The following is a 19,996-nucleotide window of genomic DNA, read 5'->3' as shown; positions in this document are numbered from 1 at the left end:
TGGCAGTCCCTAGGTGGAGAGTGACCTAATACTGCCCCAGCAGCAGAAGAAACAGGAAGAAAACAGTTTCATTCCCTTGGAAAGCCCATCTTGTTTAGTTACGAAATCAGTATTCTGACTATAATGCCTCCCAAGTGACACCAGGAAAATGGCAGGATTCAGCTGAAGGCCACTTGTGATAGGGAAGGGAAGCTAGGCAGGGAGTGGAGGTTATTCTACCAAGGTGCGTGGGCCAACATCAACTGAACAGCATGTGGTCAGAGTTCACATTTCAGTAACACCCCTCTGCCCCCAGGTATAAATACAAAACATGAGCATGAGTCCCAGACCCGGGTACCTTCAGTTGAACCGAAACTGCAGATCAGGTTTCTCTTGTTTACCAAGCAGGAAATGGGGACTCTGCCTTTCTAAGTGTCGTGTATTTGGTTGTCACGGTTTTTGTTCCTATGGCAACTGAGTTAGATTATTAGGGGATAGCCCAGCCAGCTTCGGCTGGTTAGGCGAGCTCTGTGTCTGTAAATAAATGGTAGTTTTGTTAGCTGTCTGACCTCAAGTGATTTCTTCCTAAACCGGCTGCCCCCAAGGATATAACAAGTGGTGACGAGGATGGGATCCCGGTGCTGCTCCAGTAACAGAAGGAAGTAGAAGTCAAGGTAAAGAACAAACAAAAAAACTGCTTGTTTGCACTGACTGAAAGTGAAACTAAAAATCATGGCTACTCTAACCGGGCCACTGGAACCTTTTGACGAGAATATAGTGCAATGGCACGTGTATACTGAGCATTTTGAGCTTTTTGTTATTGCAAATGACATTACAGAAATGAAGAAGGTGCCAATGTTCTTAAGCGTTGTAGGGGCTAAAACCTGCTCCCTGCTATGCAGCTTACTACACCCTGTTAAGCCTGAGACTAAATCTTACAGTGACATCGTGGAAATCCTGGGGTCCCATTTTTTCCCCCAAACCACTGGTAATTGCTGAAAGATATCGGTTCCACAAAAGAGACCAAAAAGAAGATGAAACAGTTGTACAATTTATAGCAATTTTAAAAAAGCTAGCAGAACACTGTGAATTTAAAGAGATGTTAAATGATGCCCTGTGTGACAGGTTAGTGTGTGGCCTCTATAGTGAAGCTACATGGAAGCGCCTACTGACAGAGGCTCAGCTTACATTACAGAAGGCTGTTGATATTGCTGTCTCCATGGAACTGGCTACAAGGGAGGCGCAATACATCGGTGCATCCCCTAGGGTGCAAAAAGTGTCACAAGAACCTACCCACAAAACTGTGCAGAGTCAAGAATATTTCCGCTATGATAAGCCAGGTCACCAGGCATCAGAATGCTGGTGTAAGGACCTGGTGTGTCGACACTATGGCAAAAGGGACACACTGAGTGTGCCTGTAAACAAAAGAAAAAGAGGCCTGTGGTCTGGCCGACAAAAAGAGGAACCCTGCATACCCTAGAGCAGACCCAAGATGATCAAGGTGACACCTCATTGCAAGAGGAAGTGCCACTGCATGTTTTGTCTTTGGCTGTGGGCTCACATGAATAGTGGGTAACCCTGTTGTTGGATGGCAAACCTATACGCATGGAACTGGACACCGGTGCAGGCGTCTCACTGGTCTCCGAGACTGTGTATAAAGAAAAGCTACAGCATCTTCCGCTTAAGGCAACAAAAACTGTTCTGAAGACGTATATGGGAGGAGCTGTGCCCATGTTGGGACTATTGATGTTAAGGTAGAGCTCAATGGACAGGCTGCTAAATTGCCACTGTTTGTGGTGAGAGGTAACTACCCAGCCTTAATGGGTAGGTCTTGGCTTGGGAAGATTCAGCTGAACTGGGCAGAAGTGCACCGGATGACTAAAGAAGAAACCAGTCTAACCCCTATACTAAGGAAACATGCTGCTGTTTTTGGAAATGATTTGGGAAGTATGAAGGGAATCACTGTGACGTTGAACATTAAACCTGACAGTCCACCAAAATATCTGAAGCCCGAACTGTGCCATATGCCATCAGGCCAAAAGTTGAAGCATATCTGGAGCGCCTGGTCACCAATGGAGTCCTAATACCAGTTACCCATAGCTCATGGGCTACTCCTATCGTTCCAATAGTAAAGAAAGATGGCTCTCTCCGGATTTGCTGTGATTTTAAAGTCATTGTCAACCCAGTGTTGTGTGCAGAGCAATACCCGCTTCCCCGCATCGATGACCTCTTCACGGGCCTGGCTGGGGGACAAAAGTTCAGTAAGATTGATCTGAGTCAAGCATATTTACGGATGCACGTCGATGAAAAGTCCCAAGAGCTGTTGACTATTGTGACTCATAAGGGGCTTTATCGATACTGTAGCCTACCCTTTGGAATAACGTCTGCTCCTGCCCTGTTCCAGAGGGCTATGGACCAGATCTTGTGTGGCTTGTCAGGAGTTCAGTGGTATCTGGATGATATCCTAGTCACTGGAAGGAATGAAGAAGATCACTTAAAGAATTTAGAGGCTACCCTACAAAGGCTGGAAGAGTATGGCCTACGAGTTCGCAAAGACAAGTGTGAATTCTTCAAGCCCTCTGTTGAATATTTGGGACACATCATTGATTCTGCAAGGCTTCATAAGGCCCCTGCAAAAGTTAAAGCTATTGTGGAGGCTCCCCCACCTCGAAATGTAAGCCAGTTGCGCTCGTTTCTAGGACTACTGAACTATTATGGAAAGTTCATCTCACAGTTAGCCACACTGCTAAAACCACTTCATGAGCTCCTGGGGCAGAACAAGGCCTGGAAGTGGACTGAAGCCTGTGATGTTGCATTTAACAAAGCTAAGGATGCATTGCTAAATTCTGAAGTTCTAACGCACTTTGATCCATCCTTACCCCTACAATTGCCTGCGATGCCTCCCCTTATGGACAGGGCCGGCTTTAGGAAGTGCAGGGCCCAATTCGAACACTTTCGGTGGGGCCCTGGCAGGGATGACTTAAAAAGAAAAAAGTGTTAAAAAAAAAAAGCCTTCCATTTCTTCCATGTATTATTTACTTTTCATAACTATATAAATAATAAAATTGTATATTAAGTACATTGCATCATATATGCGGTTGATTGGTTATTAATGACTGCCGTTTCACATGTGTGGGTCCCCGCAACTCCCTGGGGGTGTACACATGTTTGGGTCCCCGCTGCTTCCTGCCCACCTCATTGAAGCAGATGTGCAGGTTACTGGCCTGGGAACTGCAGGGCAGCAGTGGACATGGGGCTGGTTCGAGGCAGGGCAGGGGCTGACTGGAGGTAGGGTCTGGCTGCAGGCAGGGCAAGGGGTGAGGGGCTGGCTGGAGGCAGGGGAGTGTGGGGCAGGCTGGCTTCAGGCAGGGCCACAGGGGGGTGCAGCAGGGGTTGGCAGGGCTGGAGACAGGAGTATGGGACTGGCTGGCTTCAGGCAAGGGGGTGCAGCAGGGGTTGGCTGGAGACAGGACAGGGCGGGCACTGCAGGGCTGGTGCAGGCAGGGGTGTGTGGCAGGAGTTGGCTGGAGACAGGACAGGGGGATGGTAGGGGCTTGCTGTAGGCAGGGGGTGCAGAGCTGGCTGCAGGCAGCGGGGGCGGGGCTGGTGTGGGCAAGGCAGGGGGTGCAGCAGAGGCAGCTGGAGGCCTGGCCCTTTAAATAGCCCCCAGTGCCCCCCCGCTACCCCAGGGGGCTTGTCGCGCTCCGGCCAGACTCCAGCCAGGAGAGCGGGGCCGCGGGGCTTGCGGCGCTCCGGCCAGAGCTCCAGCCGGGGCCACGGGGCTTGTCGCGCTCCAGCCAGAGCTCCAGCCGGGAGAGCGGGGCCGTGGGGCTTGTCGCGCTCCGGCCAGAGCTCCAGCCGGGAGAGCGGGGCCGCGGGGCTTGTCGTGCTCCGGTCAGAGCTCCAGCTGAGAGAGTGGGGCTGTGGGGCAGCCGCGCTCCCGCCGGCGCTTTGGTCAGGGGAGCGGGGCCATGAAAGACCCCGGAGCAGACCGCAGCCAGGGTAAGTAAAAAAAATTTAAAAGGCGCCTAAAGCGCGGGGCCCGATTCCCAGGAATCAGGTGAATCGGCCTAAAGCCGGCCCTGCTTATGGAATGGGAGCAGTCATGTCACACATTATGCCTTCGGGAGAAGAGAGACCTATTGCTTTTGCTTCATGCACTCTAAGCAAAGCGGAAACTAACTACGCCCAAATCGAATGTGAGGCATTAGGAATTGTTTTTGGAATTCGGAAGTTTCATCAGTACCTGTTTGGGCGAAAGTTTACTCTTCTCACAGACCATCGACCTCTGACGTCAATTTTTGGACCCCATATAGGCATTCCCCCATTAGCTGCTAGTCGTATGCAACGCTGGGCATTGTTACTTTCAGCACACACATGAAATCAAATATCGGAAATCCAGTCTGCACAGCAATGCAGATGGCATCTCAAGGTTGCCTTTGCCAGTCAAACATCAAGATAGTGCCCAAAAGGAAATCTTCTACTTTGAACAGGTAAAGAATACACCCATCACTGCTACTCAGGTAAAGAAGGCAACTCGCGTTGACCCAGTATTGTCCCAAGTTATGGACCTGGTGATGCATGGAAAATCTCAACAAACCCCTCCGGTCTCACCCGACCTTGTTACCTACATGTCCAGGAGGACGGAGTTTATCAGTCCAATCTGGTTGTTTGTTGTGAGGTAGACGTGTCATTATTCCACCACCACTGAGATCACAGATGTTAGAACAGCTACATTCCGGTCACTGTGGAATAGTGCACATGAAGGAAATTGCACGAAGCTATTTTTGGTGGCCTGGATTGGACAGTGCTATTGAAGAGAAGGCAAAAGCTTGTATGTCATGTCAGAGTGTGAGGAATGCACCCCAGTGGGCACCCGTACACCCATGGAACTGGCCTGAAAACCCGTGGCAACATATTCACATTGACTTCGCTGGCCCCCTTGAAGGAAGCATGTTCTTGATGGCAGTAGATGCCCATTCTAAATGGCCAGAAGTCTCTATAATGCAGTTCACTACTGCAGGGAGTACTATCCAAAAACTATGGGGACTCTTTAGTCGTTTCGGTCTGCCAGAACAACTTGTGAGCAACAACAGACCGCAGTTCATCTCTCAGGAGTTTCAAAATTTGATGAAGGCAAATGGGATACGTCACATCATGTCAGCACCATATCATCCATCCACCAACGGATTAGCTGAAAGATTTGTGCAGACAACGAAACACGCTTTGAAATCAGCAAGGGGACAACACTCCATTCAAAGCGTCTGGATACCTTCTTACTTTCCTACAGATACACACCTCATGCTACGACCCAGGCATCCCCGGCCTTTCTAATGATGGGATGACAGCTGCACTCTTGCTTTGATCTGCTGAAACCTTCTGAACCCCAACAAATTATGCAACATCAACAGCAATATCAAGTCATCAGACGGGCACCCAGAGCAAAAGACCGAACCTTTAGCCCGGGACAGCCAGTTTTGGCTCGTAATTATACTTCCAGAGCTAAATGGGTCCCTTCCCTCGGTCATCACTCAGGCAGGACCTGTTTCCTACACAGTCCGGATTGCAGACAATCTTACCTGGCAGCGACATGTAGATCAGCTGTTGCCAGGTCATGCCAGTCCTCAGGACACATCTGCAGTTGAGTGGTCTGACTTCACCTCTTCCAGTGAGACACCGAATCACAAATCACCTGTTCCTGACTGTTCTCCTCCATCACTGCCGGTGGTTGAGATACCCCTTTGCCCTGCACGAGCTGATACCACCTCCTCACTTGTTCATGCTGCAGACCCTGAGCCCATGGTACTTTCGGGGGCAACACCACCAGAAGTTCGCTGTAATCCACCTAGAGACAGAAGGCCTCCTCATCAGCTGGATCTTTAGCTAGGACAAACCCACAGTTATGGGGCAAAATAATCCCCAGGGTTTAGCCAGGAATGGAGGCAGTCTACCCTCCTTCTCTAGTCTAGTGTGTGTTTTATTTAGGGGATGTTCTTGTTAGTGGGGGAGGAATATGTTGTGTATTTGGTTGTCATGGTTTTTGTTCCTATGGCAATTGAGTTAGATTATTAGGGGATAGCCCAGCCACCTGCAGTTAGGCGAGCTCTGTATCTGTAAATAAACGGTAGTTTTGTTAGCTGTCTGCCCTCAAGTGATTTCTTCCTAAACCGGCTTCCCCCAAGGATAACACTAAGGGCCTGATCCTGACCGGTGCTGAACAGCTCAGCTCCCATTGAGTTCAGGGCAGATGAGAGCACTCAGCCTCCAGCAGGAAGCCCAAGGCATCTCCCAGGACAAAGCATCCATAACCATTCCTCTCTGTGATTCCAGCAGCTCAGAGCTGCTAGTGCAGTGAGAACAAGGCTGCATCACAATGTAAACACACACCCTTTGTGTATCGCTGGATTTCTAACATCTTCTGGGAGGAGTTTGTACACTGCTCTAATGCTGCAGCAATGCAGTTGATTAAACTGCTAATTAACATTCTTTTATTTTAATTTTAGCTACTCTTTGGAGACAACACATGTAGTAACAATAACCCAGTGCTTTGGGCTCATATCGCACTTTTCATCTGAAGAGCTCAAAGCATATCAAAAAGAGGCATAGGAATGACCGCTATTTTTGCAGATGGAGCATATGAGGCACAGAGCAGTTAAGTGACTAGCTGAAGCACACACCGGATGGCCAGAGTGGAATCACGAACAGGACCTGGGTCATACAACTCCTAAGTCCCTTTCTTCTGCTGCCTTGCCAGCATCCCGTAGATCCCTCATCACCATTTCTTTCCCATGGCTGGGTTGCTGCCCCTCCCTGCATCCTTCTAGGCACTTATTTGATTTGCAGTGTGACAGATGCTAATTACAGTGAAGCACTTGGACAAGCTCAACAGTGAATTTTCTTACTGTAAATTGGGCTCTGCTCATTTGACCTGCAGAGCTGCCCGACCTTTGCAGTGCTAATAGCCATGCTTGCTGCTTGCTAGGAGCCCCGGGGCTGCACCTAATTTCCATATTCATGTACACAGAATTTTAATCAGCTCTAAAAATAACCGTTTTTTAAAAATTTTAAACTAGATGTACATGGCACTTGACAAAACACAAAGGCCAAGATTTAAAACATCTCATACCAGCGCTGCTCTCCTTGGCCAAGAGCTTCTAAAGCAGCTGGTGATTTTCAGAGTGCAACTTGCAGTCCCTTAAAGGGCCTGGATTTTTCACAGGAGGATGCCCAGTGCTTTCTGAAAATCAGCCCCCTTAAGGCATTGCACGTTGGGCCCCCAAAATCCCTCCTGAAATTCTTTGGCCAAAGAGACTAGCACTGAGCTGAGATTTTAAATCCTCCATTTCCTACATTCCATTATAGATAATTATTTGCATTACGGTACAGCCTAGCAGCTCAGATGAGATCAAGACTATGCGGTGCTAGTCACCGCATAAATGCATAATGAGAGTTTATAATCTCCTAACTATATAGACAAGCTAGTCAAAGGGGAAACTGAGGCACAGGGGTGTGACTTGCCCAAGTTCACCCAGCACATCAGTGGCAGAGATAGGAATAGAACCTCAGTCTCCTAACTCCCAATCCAGATCCTCACCTACTAGACTAGAATTTCTCAGATGGGGGGTCACAATCCTCAGGGGAGTTACAAAAGGAAATCGGTGCATTGTGAAGCACTGAAAACTTAATTAGAATCTAAAGCTCCTCCAGTCCCCCCTCCCTTACCCTTCAAGGTCAAATATTCAACCTCCTGAAATACACATGTAGATACATGATGCAGGCTTGGTACTTTTATCATAATACAGCTAGTATAAAAGTAAAAGAAAAAATATAAGGGGTCAGGAAAAAATTTGCATTTGAATAAGAGGTTGCCAGCCTGAAATGGTTGGAAAAAACTGCACAAGAGCATTCTTCCCCCCCACTGGCAGAATTAGACCTGTTTAAACCTGGTATATGTGAGAGGAGATGCAGGCCTTGTATGTGTAGTTGGCCGCATCTTGATCTAGATTAAAATCTCTCTCTAGGGGCTTGGCTACACTGGAGAGTTGCAGCGCTGGTGAGGGGGTTACAGCGCTGCAACTCAGGATGTGGCCACACTTGCAAAGCACAGCCAGCGCTGCAACTCCCTGGTTGCAGCGCTGGCTGTACACCCGGTCGTGCCTCGGGTGTAGCGATTCCAGCGCTGGTGATGCAGTGCTGGTCAGCAAGTGTGGACACCACCAGCACTTTTATTGGCCTCCGGGGTATAAGGAGGTATCCCAGAATTCCTGTCCACAACAAACCAGAAGAAAGGGGGAACTCGGAGTTCAGCCAAACTGCTTATTTAAAAAACAAACACAGCTCTTGTTTGCTGAGCGAGCGGAGGCAGGCAGGGGAATTACTTTGGAATGTTCACAGCTATTTGCTTGAAGAGAGAAACAGCACGCTCACACGGCAGAGGGGGAGAGGAAAGTCCATGTTGAGCAGATGCTTATCTGGTCTGACGGCTATTTAGGAGTGCATAATTTGCATTTAGTGAATAAGAGAGGGGTGGGGGAAGGGGTCAGAACTTTTAAAATGATTGAAAGTAGGCACTGTGTGTCTTCCAGTCCTTAGAACTTGCAAGGCAGGGAGCTGAGAACAGTGTCAGCTCCAAAAATTCACTCTCTCTGTCTCCCTCACGCTCCCTGTCACATTCCACCCCACCCCCCTCTTTTGAAAAGCATGTTGCAGCCACTTGAACGCTGGGATAGCTGCCCATAATGCACCACTCCCAACACCACTGCAAGTGTGGCCACACTGCAGCGCTGGTAGCTGTCAGTGTGGCCACACTGCAGCGCTTTCCCTACACAGCTGTATGAACACAGCTGTAATTACCAGCACTGCAGAACTGTAAGTGTAGCCATGGCCTAGATTTTAGACTTTAATGACATGCAGTCTCAACAGGTCAAAATCTACTGTACGGAAAACACCAACTATTACAAAATCCATTTATCTATCAGGAAACAACTATAGCTTCAAACATCAGCTGCAGTGCAAGACTCAACACTAAGGGTTTGGCTACACTTGCAGCAGTACAGCGCTGGGAGTTAAAGCTGTCTTTTTACAGCTGTGTAGGGAAAGCGCTGCAGTGTGGTCACACTGACAGCTACCAGCGCTGCAGTGTGGCCACACTTGCAGTGGTGTTGGGAGTGGTGCATTATGGGCAGCTATCCCAGCGTTCAAGTGGCTGCAACATGCTTTTCAAAAGAGGGGGGTGGGGTGGAGTGTGACAGGGAGCATGGGGGAGACAGAGAGAGTGGATTTTTGGAGCTGACACTGTGTCAGCTCCCTGCCTTGCATGTTCTAAGGACTTGAAGATACACAGCACCAACCTTCAATCATTTTAAAAGTTTCGACCCCTTCCCCCACCCCTCTCTCATTCACTAAATGCAAATAGCCTTCAGACTAGATAAGCAGCTGCTTCAAAACAGACTCCCCTTCCCCCCCCTCCGGGCTGCTTCTCTCCTCAAGCAAACCCTTGCTGTGGACATTCATCCCCTCTGCTGGAGCAAACAGTAGCTGTGTTTGTTTTTTAGATAAGCAGCTCCAGGAGCCCCGAGTTCACAAAACAGAGTGTTATCTTTACTTAAAAAGCATTATGGGAAGGTTCTGGAGGTCAGTTACAGCGTAGTAAGATTAATCACTGTTTACACTGGCACCCCAGCGCTGCAAGAGCGGCGCTATAGTCATTATTCCCCAGGCCGAGGTGGGGGTACAGCCAGCGCTGTAGCCAGGGAGATACAGCGCTGGATGTGCCTTGCCAGTGTGGACGGAGAGTAAGTTACCGCGCTGTAAAGCCACCATTAGTGCTGTAACTCTCCAGCGTAGCCAAGCCCTAAGACACATTCACATCCGCTCAAATTTCATCCCAGTTCTGGCTCTTACCACAAAGGTAAGCCAGGTTTCATGCTGTCAAAATTCACAATCCTGTCCTCTTCTTGCTTTGGCACAGCAGAACTTGCACTGCCCAGAAAAACAGAAAAAAAATTCCTTAATCACAAGTAAATATGTTAGGGCCTCTCTTTACATCCATTTGCTTGTAATCGCCTTCTCCAGACTACATCCCAGCAGTTTTTGTACTGCTCTGAGTCACTTCACTGGTGCAGTTCAATGCCTCTGTTAACCAATACAACACTACACAACATCTTAACTCTTTGGAGTCTGTAGATGCATCTTCCTAATGAAGCATCTTGCTGAACTGGGGCCTAGGTTCCTTAGTTGCTCAATTTGAGCACTCACCAGTTTTTCTGATCAGATTGTATATTAAGGGTACATTATAAAGGGTTAAGAGATGATGTAAGCATGTTACAAACAAGGTGCTTTTGAAAATCTCAGCAGCATGTGTTATAGCTGGTGATATGCACGTTGATACAAGGTTGGTCGTAAGCACCCTGTTGGACTCTGTACCGACTGATTAGCCATTTGTTAAAATGACTGTAATCATTTATTTACCCTTTATTTCTAACATTCGAATTAACCTAACGATTTCTAGATGTACCTACTATAAAGGTTGATTAGTTCTTCCTGAAGAAACTGCTGTGTAGGGCATCCCATGCCCAGGGTGGCGAGTTGTATTGGCCGATGGTGCCCAGGCTTCAGCAATATTCAGGGCCTGGGGGCCCTGCTCCACCAATGTTTGGGGCTGGGGTCTCTCCCCCAGCCCTGCCTGCTGCCCCCACGTGCCTCCCCCAAGTATTCACCAGCCCCCACTTCCTGCCCCAACTCACTTCCCCTGGCCCCAGAGCCTGCAGCTCATGCTGACTCTGTTCTGCCAGCTCCCAGCACCAACTGCTGCTGCAGAGTCCTAGTGCCCCCATCCATAAATGGCAGTGCAGGCTGCCCTTATCCTGCCCTTCCACCCTAGCCCTGAGCCCCTCCAATGCCCCAAACCCCTCAGTCCCAGCCCAAGCCCTCATCCTCCTGCACCCTAATCCTCTGCCTCAGCCTTGAGCCCCCTCTGCAATCATGAAGCCCTCATCCCCAGCCTCACCCCACACCCCAACCCTCTGCCCTAGCCGAGCCCCCTCCCACACCCCAAACCCCTCATCGTCAGCCCCACAGCCCTCACCCCTGCACCCCCTCCTATCCCCAAACTCCCTCCCAGAGCCTGCACCCCTCACCCTTAACACCCTTAACAGCTTTTTGACTGTAAAGCAATTCCAGGCTAGATCTTCAAATTTCTAGATTAGCTTCTTCCAGGCCTCTTTACCCATCTGCAAAGTTTACAATAAGGGTTAAAATACATTCAATTATTACGTCATTTAGCAAAATACAACTGCGTATTTGCTGTGTTTGCAGACCTCCGGCTAAATCCATATGCCCATTTCATAGATTAGCCTCTCGTCAGGCCAGGAAGAATCATTTTAAATTCACAGGGATATTTAACTTAGAGGTTACTGAGAGCAGTAACATCAATCCCCTGCATAACTAATTGATTGCAAGTAAGCAATGAAAGTATTGCAGGTTTCAAGCTGCTAGTAGCATCAACAGCTAGATTTCCCACAACATCCATGCAGCTGCCAACAAAAGGGAGACTTTTTGCCAGTTATGATGATGATTTTGTGGTGTCTGGGCATGTTCCACTAGCAAACTAAAATGGCACCCTGCTTTCCCACTAAACGTATTCCACAAGCAACACTTGTTTCTTCTGCTGACTCACTTTGAATCACGTTTCTTTCCTACTCTTCCCTTTACCAGGGTGGAAGCCCCTCCTCTCTGCATGAGAGGTGCTGAAGGACTGCAACGTAAACAAAATCACAGAAATTGCTCCTGGTATTTTCACCAGATAAGATGGCCTCGGGAACATTCAGTACTTATGAAGGTATCCCTGCTCCTGCCACTGCACTATTTCTCTTTCCTTCTGTTTTCATGATTCAGAACTGGAAATGCATGCATCCTTTTAAAAGTAGGTCTGAAGACACTCCAGGCTGATGTTGTTTTTAATTTTAGAAAACATTGATGACCATGATTTGCAATATGATGGCAGCCTGGGGATCTCAGAGCTTTTGCAGGAGAAAATATATAGTGAGGAGCTGCAGAGGTTGTTTCCTGAAGGGTGGAACTATGAGGAAATGTTGCAGGACGTGATGGACCTTGAGAGGTAAGCAAGAGAAATCTTGGTCAAAAGAGAATTCTCACACAGAGGCTGGTCAGCTGTCTCCTGATATCACCTGACCCCCAATTGAATAGCACCCAGCTGCCTTCGTCCATGACAGCCCCGGGTGTTTCCTCCATTGTATTTGTTATTGGTGAACAATTTCAGATTTATTAGCACCAGTGAGGCTTGTAAAGCAGAAAAGGTTCTCTGCCAGCAGGCTCAGTTCAGGGAAAGGATAAGCTTCATCTCTAAGCAGAGCAAGAGAGAGGAATAGAGGGTGCCCAAGAGAACAACCCAGTGCCTCAAAGTTGTGGTTCTCAACCTTTTTGGGCTTTGGACCCATTTGTAAATGTTTATGCCCAGTCACAACCTAGTAAATAGCCTGGGGTGGTTTTGGTCAGGTCCTGCCCCCCCCGGTGGTTGAGTCCTGCCCACACTCACCCCACAATGGCAGTTCCTGCACCTCCTGTGCTGTGGGGCTGCCTGGGCTTGACTCACTGCTCCAGGCATTGCAACCTCTGGGGTTGCAGCACCACTCAGGTTTGGTGTGAGTGGAGTTGGGACCTGCCTCATGGGGTTGCAGTGCCTCTCATTCAAATTTGGCCTACCTAGACTCCCGTCATCCTGACAGCTGAGCCAAACCTGAGTGGCTCAGCTACCCCGGAGGTTGCAGTGCCTGGAGCAGGGATACGAGCCCAGGCTGCCCTGTGGGACAGAACCCAGGGAGCTGCCACACGACCTTTTGAAACATTCTGGTGAGTTAATTTTGGGTCCCAACCCACAGGTTGAGAAACTCTGCCTCAGAGGGACTAAGGCTGCAGCAGTATCGACACGCAGCCCATCAGGGTAATCTGCTGGCGGGTCGCGAGACGTTTTGTTTATGTTGACCATCCACACAGACACAGCCCTCCTGCAGCTCCCTGTGGCTGCAGTGGAGTTACATCTCCTGCTAGAGCCAGATCTCCCAGCACCCCCCACTCTACAGGGCTGCATCCTCTGACCTGTCCCGGTATATACACAGATATCTTCTTAGTAACATTGTGTCATCAAACCCTTCATAAAACTATTACAATAGCTCACTTACAGACTCCTTTGTTCATCAGATTACTATTTTCTCCTTTATCTGTCTAACTTCCCTCAGTCTCTGTCTGATCTGGTTTTGCTTAATGTATTTTAAGCCCAGACAGACCATAATGATCATCTAGCCTGACCTCCTGCATGCCACAGGCCATGGAATTTCACCCAGTAATTGCTGTATCAAGCCTACAGTTCCAGTGAAGACAGCACATACCTTTATTTAAAGACTCAAGTGATGGAGACTCCATCACGACTCTAAGCAAGCCGTCCTAGTGGTGAATTACCATCACTTAAAAATGGCACCTTATTTCCAGTCTGAACACGTCTAGCTTCAGCAGCATTCATTGGAAGCCTCCCCCTCCATCTTCTCCCTTGTTCTCCACTATGGCTTTGGCTGTGGAGAAGCTAAGTGGAAGCCATGGTGGCTCGGTTTCCCTCCTGCTCAATGGGCAGATTCCAGCTGGCAGCGTCTTCCCACCAAGGGATGGGAAAAACAGTGATGGGGGGAAGATTGACAGGAAGGGGGCCATTGGAGGGTGGAGGTTACAGACCGGCCCTTCAAACTCATTTTGATGGAGCGGGCACAGCCACAGGGTAAATTATTTATTTATTTGCATTTGAGCCAAATGCAGGTGACTTCTTTGCCCATGGCACGCAGAAAGACCAGAGCTGCTGCCAAGAAAACAGGAAGGAAAGGGGAGAGGCTGAAAAAATGCAAAGCTCTGATTGTTCTCTCTCACTTTCCCTGCAGACAAAATTAATTTGAAACACCCAACAGATCATTCCCCTGATTTTCCCTAATATGGAAAGTACGAAGTCACCAGAAATTAATTAGTAGCACCCATAGGGTGGAGCTGACTGAAAAGCAACACTCAAAATGGCACTGTGGGATTCCTCATTTACTGCATTTTTATGATTTCCAGGGAAAAAAAACGTTATTCAGCATACAAATAAAAGCAATGGCAAGTTACTCCTGTTAGCCCTGCAGAACCAGCACAGCTCCAAGAGCGCAAGCTGGATTCTTTTCAGGCTCACCCGTCATTGTTCAGTAAACCCAACTGCAGTGCCACCTGTGGAACCAGTCTTCAAATGACCCTTTAATTACACCGGAGCAGCTGTCCTGAAGGCACAGGTGTAACTGAGGCCTTGGCTACACTTGCCAGTTACAGCACAATAAGGCCTCCCAGAGCGCTGTACCTCACTCCCTGTCCACACTGTCCACACACGCAAGGCACGTACAGTGCTGTGTCTCCGCAGCTACAGCGCTGCTGGTACTCCATCTCTCCGAGAGGAATAACAGCTACTGCATATTGGCTGAGATGCTGCTGCTCCAGTGTAAACGAGGAGTAATGTTATTATGCACTGATTGACCTCCGGAAATGCCCCATAATCCTCTTAACTGAAGCAACTGCTCGTTTTGTTATGAACTCCAGACGCGGAAGTGCCATTATCAAAAAAACAAACACAGCTACTGTTTGCTTTGAATGAGGGAGAGGCAGGCAGGGAAGTTCCGTCTAGAGTGCCGACAGCCAATGTTTGCTTGAAGAGAGAGCGGCGCGGGGGGGAGGGGGGAGTTGGGGTCCGTTTCAGTGACTGGTTCCTTATCTGGTCTATGAGAAAAAAAGAAACAACTGTTTGCTTTCAGTGAGTGAGAGGGACTGGGGAAGGGAAGGGAGTCCGAACTTAAAAGACAGCGTGCTGACACACTCTCAGCACTTCAAAAACCCACTCTCTCTCCCCCCACGCTCCCTGTCATACTCCACCCCCCCATTTGAAAAGCACATTGCAGCCACTTGAACGCTGGGATAGCTGCCCATAATGCACCGCTCCCAATGCTGCTGCAAATGTGGCCACGACAGTGCGCTGGTAGCTGTCAAGTGTGGACAGACTGCAGCGCTTTCCCTGTTCAGCTGTACGAAGACGGGTTTAACTCACAAGACTGTACAACTGCAAGTGTAGCCATACCCTGAGAGCAGCATTTTGGAAGACAAGGCATTGCACAGCTGTAGCTGAGGGTAGTATCTGCAGAACATTCTGTGACAGACCCAGGCCAGGGGGGTACAGGAGTCTGGTAGAGGGCAAATATACTGGTCACTGGATGAGTAGTTTTCTGTTCCCTGAGTGACCAGAGCAGGGGCTGCACTAGAGTAATCAGGAACCTGCTAGAACCAATTCAGGCAGACAGGCTGATTAGATCACCTGCAGCCAATCAAGGCAGGCCAGTCAGGGCACCTGGGTTTAAAAAGGAGCTCACTCCAGTCAGGGATGGGGGAGTCAGAGGAGAGGAAGTGTGTGTGAGAAGCTGGGAGCAAGAGACACAAGGAGCTGAGAGTGAGAGGGTGTGCTGCTGGAGGACTAAGGAGTACAAGCGTTATCAGACACCAGGAGGATGGTCCTGTGGTGAGGATAAAGAAAGTGTTTGGAGCAGGCCATGGGGAAGTAGCCCAGGGAGCTGTAGCTGTCATGCAGCTGTTACAGGAGGCACTATAGACAGCTGCAATCCACAGGGCCCTGGGCTGGAACCTGGAGTAGAGGGCGGGCCCGGGTTCCCCCTAAACCTCCCAACTCCTGATCAGACACAGAAGGAGTTGACCCAGACTGTGGGGTAGATCACTGAGGTGAGCAAATCTGCCAATAAGCGCAGGATCCACCAAGGTAGAGGAGGAACTTTGTCACAGTTCATTGTGGTGATAATGCACAAAGAATGGTCCAGCGGTTAGGGGGTTGACCCTGAGACTTAGGAGACCTGGCTTCAATTACCTGCTCTGCCACATACTGCCTGTGTGACCTTGGGCAACTCACACTGTCCCTCAGTGCAGCACTGCCCTTCCTAACTGGGGTACTGGGAGGATAAATACATTAAGAATAAGAGGCATCCAGTTCTATGGCGATCATAAAAATACAGTAAGTGAGGAATCCCACAGCGCCATTTTGAGTGTTGCTTTTCAGTCAGCTCCACCCTATGGTAAGAGATAGACTCTATGTCTAAACTTAAAATGTTATCATTGCACCACTGTAGTGTTTCAGTGGGGACTCTTACTACAGTGAGGGAAGAGGCTCTCCTGTTGCCTTAGTTAATGCACCTCCTTGAGAGGCGGTAGTTTGTTTAACAGAAGAATTCTTCCCTCAACCTAACACAGCCCCCACGGGGACTTAGGTCGGCTTAACTCCATTACTCAGGGAGATGGATTTTTCACACCCCTGAGCGATGGAGGTAGGTTGATCTAATTTTCCAGTGTAGACTAGCCCTGGGATACTCGCTGAGTTTACAAGGCTGGCGGTATCATTATTTTTTGAATTCCAATAGCGCCTAGAAATTCCAACCAAGACTGAGGCGCCATTGTGCTGGTCACTGTATCACACAATCTAGGAGACAATTCCTGCCCCAAAGAGATTACGGTCAAGGCAAAGGGTAGTGAGGAAACGGAGGCCCAGAGGTCAAGTGACTCACCCAAGGTCACCCAGCCGTGAGTGGCAGAGTCAAAATAAGAACCAGGTGTCTCCCAAGTCCCAGTGCAGTACCTCGGCCATTAGAACACGCAGTCTCTGCATAGGTCAGAAAATATTTTCACTGCCAGGCATAGCAATGACACACAAGGGAACAGATCTGCTGAGGAAGAAGGGGCCATTTTTAACAGTCATTTTTCAGAGCACAACTGTAAGGTCTGTTGCAGTGACCAAAATATACCTTTGGCTTCTAACAGGTCTGAAGGCATCATCCCCTGGGAAGAGAGTGCCAGTGAAGACATCATGGTCTTTCTGAAGCAGTTCCCTGAGCAGAGAAGGGAGATAGAGAAGTGTATCCAATGCCTTAAGGACATGGCAGACAACATTGATGAGACCCATAAGAACTGCACCATTGCCAACATGGCCGCAAACTCCACGAGCCTGGCATCTGGCATCTTGACGATCCTTGGGCTGACCTTAGCACCGCTGACAGCAGGGGGGAGTTTGGCTCTCATGGCAACTGGGATTGGCTTAGGGGCAGCAGCAACGGCTACCAGCATTTCTGTCGGCATATATGAGAATGTCAGCAATTCAAAAGAAAGGAGTAAAGCCAATGACCTGCTGGTGGAATGCCAAAGCAACCTGAAAACACTGACCCACTCCGATGAAGTGGATTTCAGACCCATAGTCTCCCCAAAGAGCGAGGCCATGTGTCATAAACAGATAGCTAAGGGTTAATGTCTCTTCCACCTGAAGCACCTGACCAGAGGACCAATCAGGAAACCGGATTTTTTCAACTCTGGGTGGAGGGAAGTTTGTGTCTGAGTCTTTTGTCTGTCTTCCTGCTTTCTCTGAGCTTTGGAGAAGTAGTTTCTACTTTCTAGTCTTCTGTTTCTAAGTGTAAGGACAAAGAGATCAGATAGTAAGTTCTATGGTTTCTTTTTTTTGGTATTTGCATGAATATAAGTGCTGGAGTGCTTTGATTTGTATTCTTTTTGAATAAGGCTGTTTATTCAATATTCTTTTAAGCAATTGACCCTGTATTGTATCATCTTAATACAGAGAGAACATTTGTATGTATTTTTCTTTCCTTTTTTATATAAAGCTTTCTTTTAAGACCTGTTGGAGTTTTTCTTTACTTCAGGGAAATTGAGTCTGTACTCACCAGGGAATTGGTGGGAGAAAGAAATCAGGGGAGATCTGTGTGTTGGATTGCTAGCCTGATTTTGCATTCCCTCTGGGGGAATAGGAAAGTACTTTTTGTTTCCAGGATTGGAAACAGAGAGGGGGAGTCACTCTGTGTAGTTTCACAGAGCTTGTGTCTGTGTATCTCTCCAGGAGCACCTGGAGGGGGGAAGGGAAAAAGGATTATTTCCCTTTGTTGTGAGACTCAAGGGATTTGGGTCTTGGGGTCCCCAGGGAAGGTTTTTCAGAGGGACCAGAGTGCCCCAAAACACTCTAATTTTTTGGGTGGTGGCAGCAAGTACCAGGTCCAAGCTGGTAACTAAGCTTGGAGGTTTTTCATGCTAACCCTCATATTTTGGACGCTAAGGTCCAAATCTGGGACTAAGGTTATGATACCATGGGCAACCACCTGACACACGTCCTTTCCACCGCTAGTAAAATTCCAGAGGTAGTATACAAAAGCGTTAAGGGGATAAAAACCAACATAGGAGCATTCAAAGTGGTGAAAGCTAACCCTGGTTTGAAGGCCTTAGCACAACGGCTCACCGTGGCCGGGAGGACAGCCCGGAACACAGCAAAGGGGACCAAGCAAGTGCAAAAAGCCTTAGCTGGGACCACCCTTGCCATGTCCAAAAGTGCAAGGGTGCTTGGTGCCGCAGCCACAGGAGTTTTTGTTGTGTTTGATGCCTACAGTATCGTGAAACACTCCATCCATTTAACTGAGGGGGCGAAGGCAGAGGCCGCAGCAGATAAGAGAAAAAGCTAGCCAACTTGAAAAGGACCTTCAGAATCTCAGTGAACTGTATGAGGAGCTGAAAGGCATGGTATATGAATAGATGAGACACAAGTTCCCATTTCCAGCACTGGGTCAGGAGAAGAACCAAGTCACAAGGGGAGGGGAGATTGTGGTAGGAAGTCAAAGCCCACAAAAGCTACACACGATGCAAATTAACAAGGAGATGCCAGCTCCACTTTGACCAAAAGCATTAAGTAATCTGAACAGTTCAAAGAGATTGATACCATAATTTACTCCCTCCTTGCGTTTTGAATTCAGTGAAAGAATCAGAAGACGTCGTGCTACTGAACATTTTGTTAATTCAGAACCCGGGACACCATGAATCATCCTGCTAGGAATTTATCCTATTTTGCCTATGCTTAAGAGAAAGCAACAATATGCTGTATGCATGTGTGAGAGATCTTCTCAGGAGTGAAATTACAAGAGCAGTAACTGCTTTTCAAATGAACTTGTAAAGCATTAAACTTCTTCCTTTCTGTTTTGAGCATATTAGCTGCCTTGCCCACATCTGTAACACTCAATGAAGCATTTTAATTCACCTCAGCAAATAGATAGACATACCTGAGATATTTGTGCCTTGCCACCATTATTTTTATATTAGAGTAGCACCTACGTGCCTCAATGCTGGGTGTTGTACAGACTCAGTGGAAACTGGGGCTGGGTGTGAAGAAAAGGCATGAAGGAGAGAGAAATTTCTCCAAAGTTTTGAAATTCACCCCCATCTGCAAGAACATCTGGAGAAAGGGAGATTCTCCCAACTCCCTTCATTTGAAATTAAAGCCGTGCCATGGAGTCCTAGCAGTTCTAGGCTAGCCAGCGTGCTTTAATCAACCACAGAGCCATGAACTAGCATGGAGAGTAGCAAAGCACTGTCTGGAAGGTGGAGAGTCAAACCTTTTACATTTCAGGGGAGGGGCACACCCTCACTCTAGCAGAGAAGAGGCTGATGAGTTCTTATGGGCTCAGCCAGCACTAACCAGGAACCAATATAGGTGCCTCCATACCCTTGGGACCAGAGTATCAAGAGGGAGCTGAGAGGATGTACAGACAGTAACTTGGAGAAAAAGGAAGGCTTTATCAGCCCTTGAAGGGAAAACAAGAGAAAGCCAATGCTTTAGAGAATGCACCCTGTACAGCAGCTGTGACATTGCTCCCATGTCTTGCCTTTGAGACCAAGAGACCGGACCTGGCAAAAGAGGGGTTTATTGGTATTTTATGCTGTGAAGAGTTAAGACTAAGCAGAGCTAGCTTGGCAGCCCTATGAAACCCTAGCTGTGCACATGTATTTCCCATTAGACACATGCAGTTTAATTCCTGACTCATTATGAATGAATTAAAAATGTGTTTGAAAAAAATTAATCCAGCTGGAAAATAAAACTAAGGAGCAGACATGGAAA

General features: G+C 48.2%; 2 protein-coding genes across 2 annotated transcripts in view; one reads left to right on the top strand and one right to left on the bottom strand.

Annotated features, from left to right (window-relative positions):
* Window positions 1-4,850, bottom strand: part of LOC127036408 (uncharacterized) — a 15,449-nt gene extending 10,599 nt beyond the window's left edge. The window contains exon 1 of the transcript XR_007770093.1: window positions 4,611-4,850. The gene's annotated coding sequence lies outside the window, so the exon portion shown is untranslated. The remainder of the gene's footprint in view (window positions 1-4,610) is intronic.
* LOC127036528 (apolipoprotein L6-like) overlaps window positions 1-19,996 on the top strand; it is a 21,540-nt gene extending 1,544 nt beyond the window's left edge. The window contains 5 exon segments of the mRNA XM_050927553.1: window positions 11,695-11,818; window positions 11,947-12,097; window positions 16,876-17,330; window positions 18,190-18,553; window positions 18,555-19,996. Of these exon segments, the coding sequence (XP_050783510.1) occupies window positions 11,788-11,818; window positions 11,947-12,097; window positions 16,876-17,330; window positions 18,190-18,553; window positions 18,555-18,639 (1,086 nt within the window). The 5' untranslated portion in view covers window positions 11,695-11,787 and the 3' untranslated portion in view covers window positions 18,640-19,996.

The sequence above is a fragment of the Gopherus flavomarginatus genome, chromosome 1, assembly GCF_025201925.1.
Source record: "Gopherus flavomarginatus isolate rGopFla2 chromosome 1, rGopFla2.mat.asm, whole genome shotgun sequence".
Lineage (NCBI taxonomy): Eukaryota > Metazoa > Chordata > Testudines > Testudinidae > Gopherus > Gopherus flavomarginatus.
The sequence above is the reverse complement of the archived record's forward strand: the minus strand, read 5'-3'. Positions and strand labels throughout refer to the sequence as shown.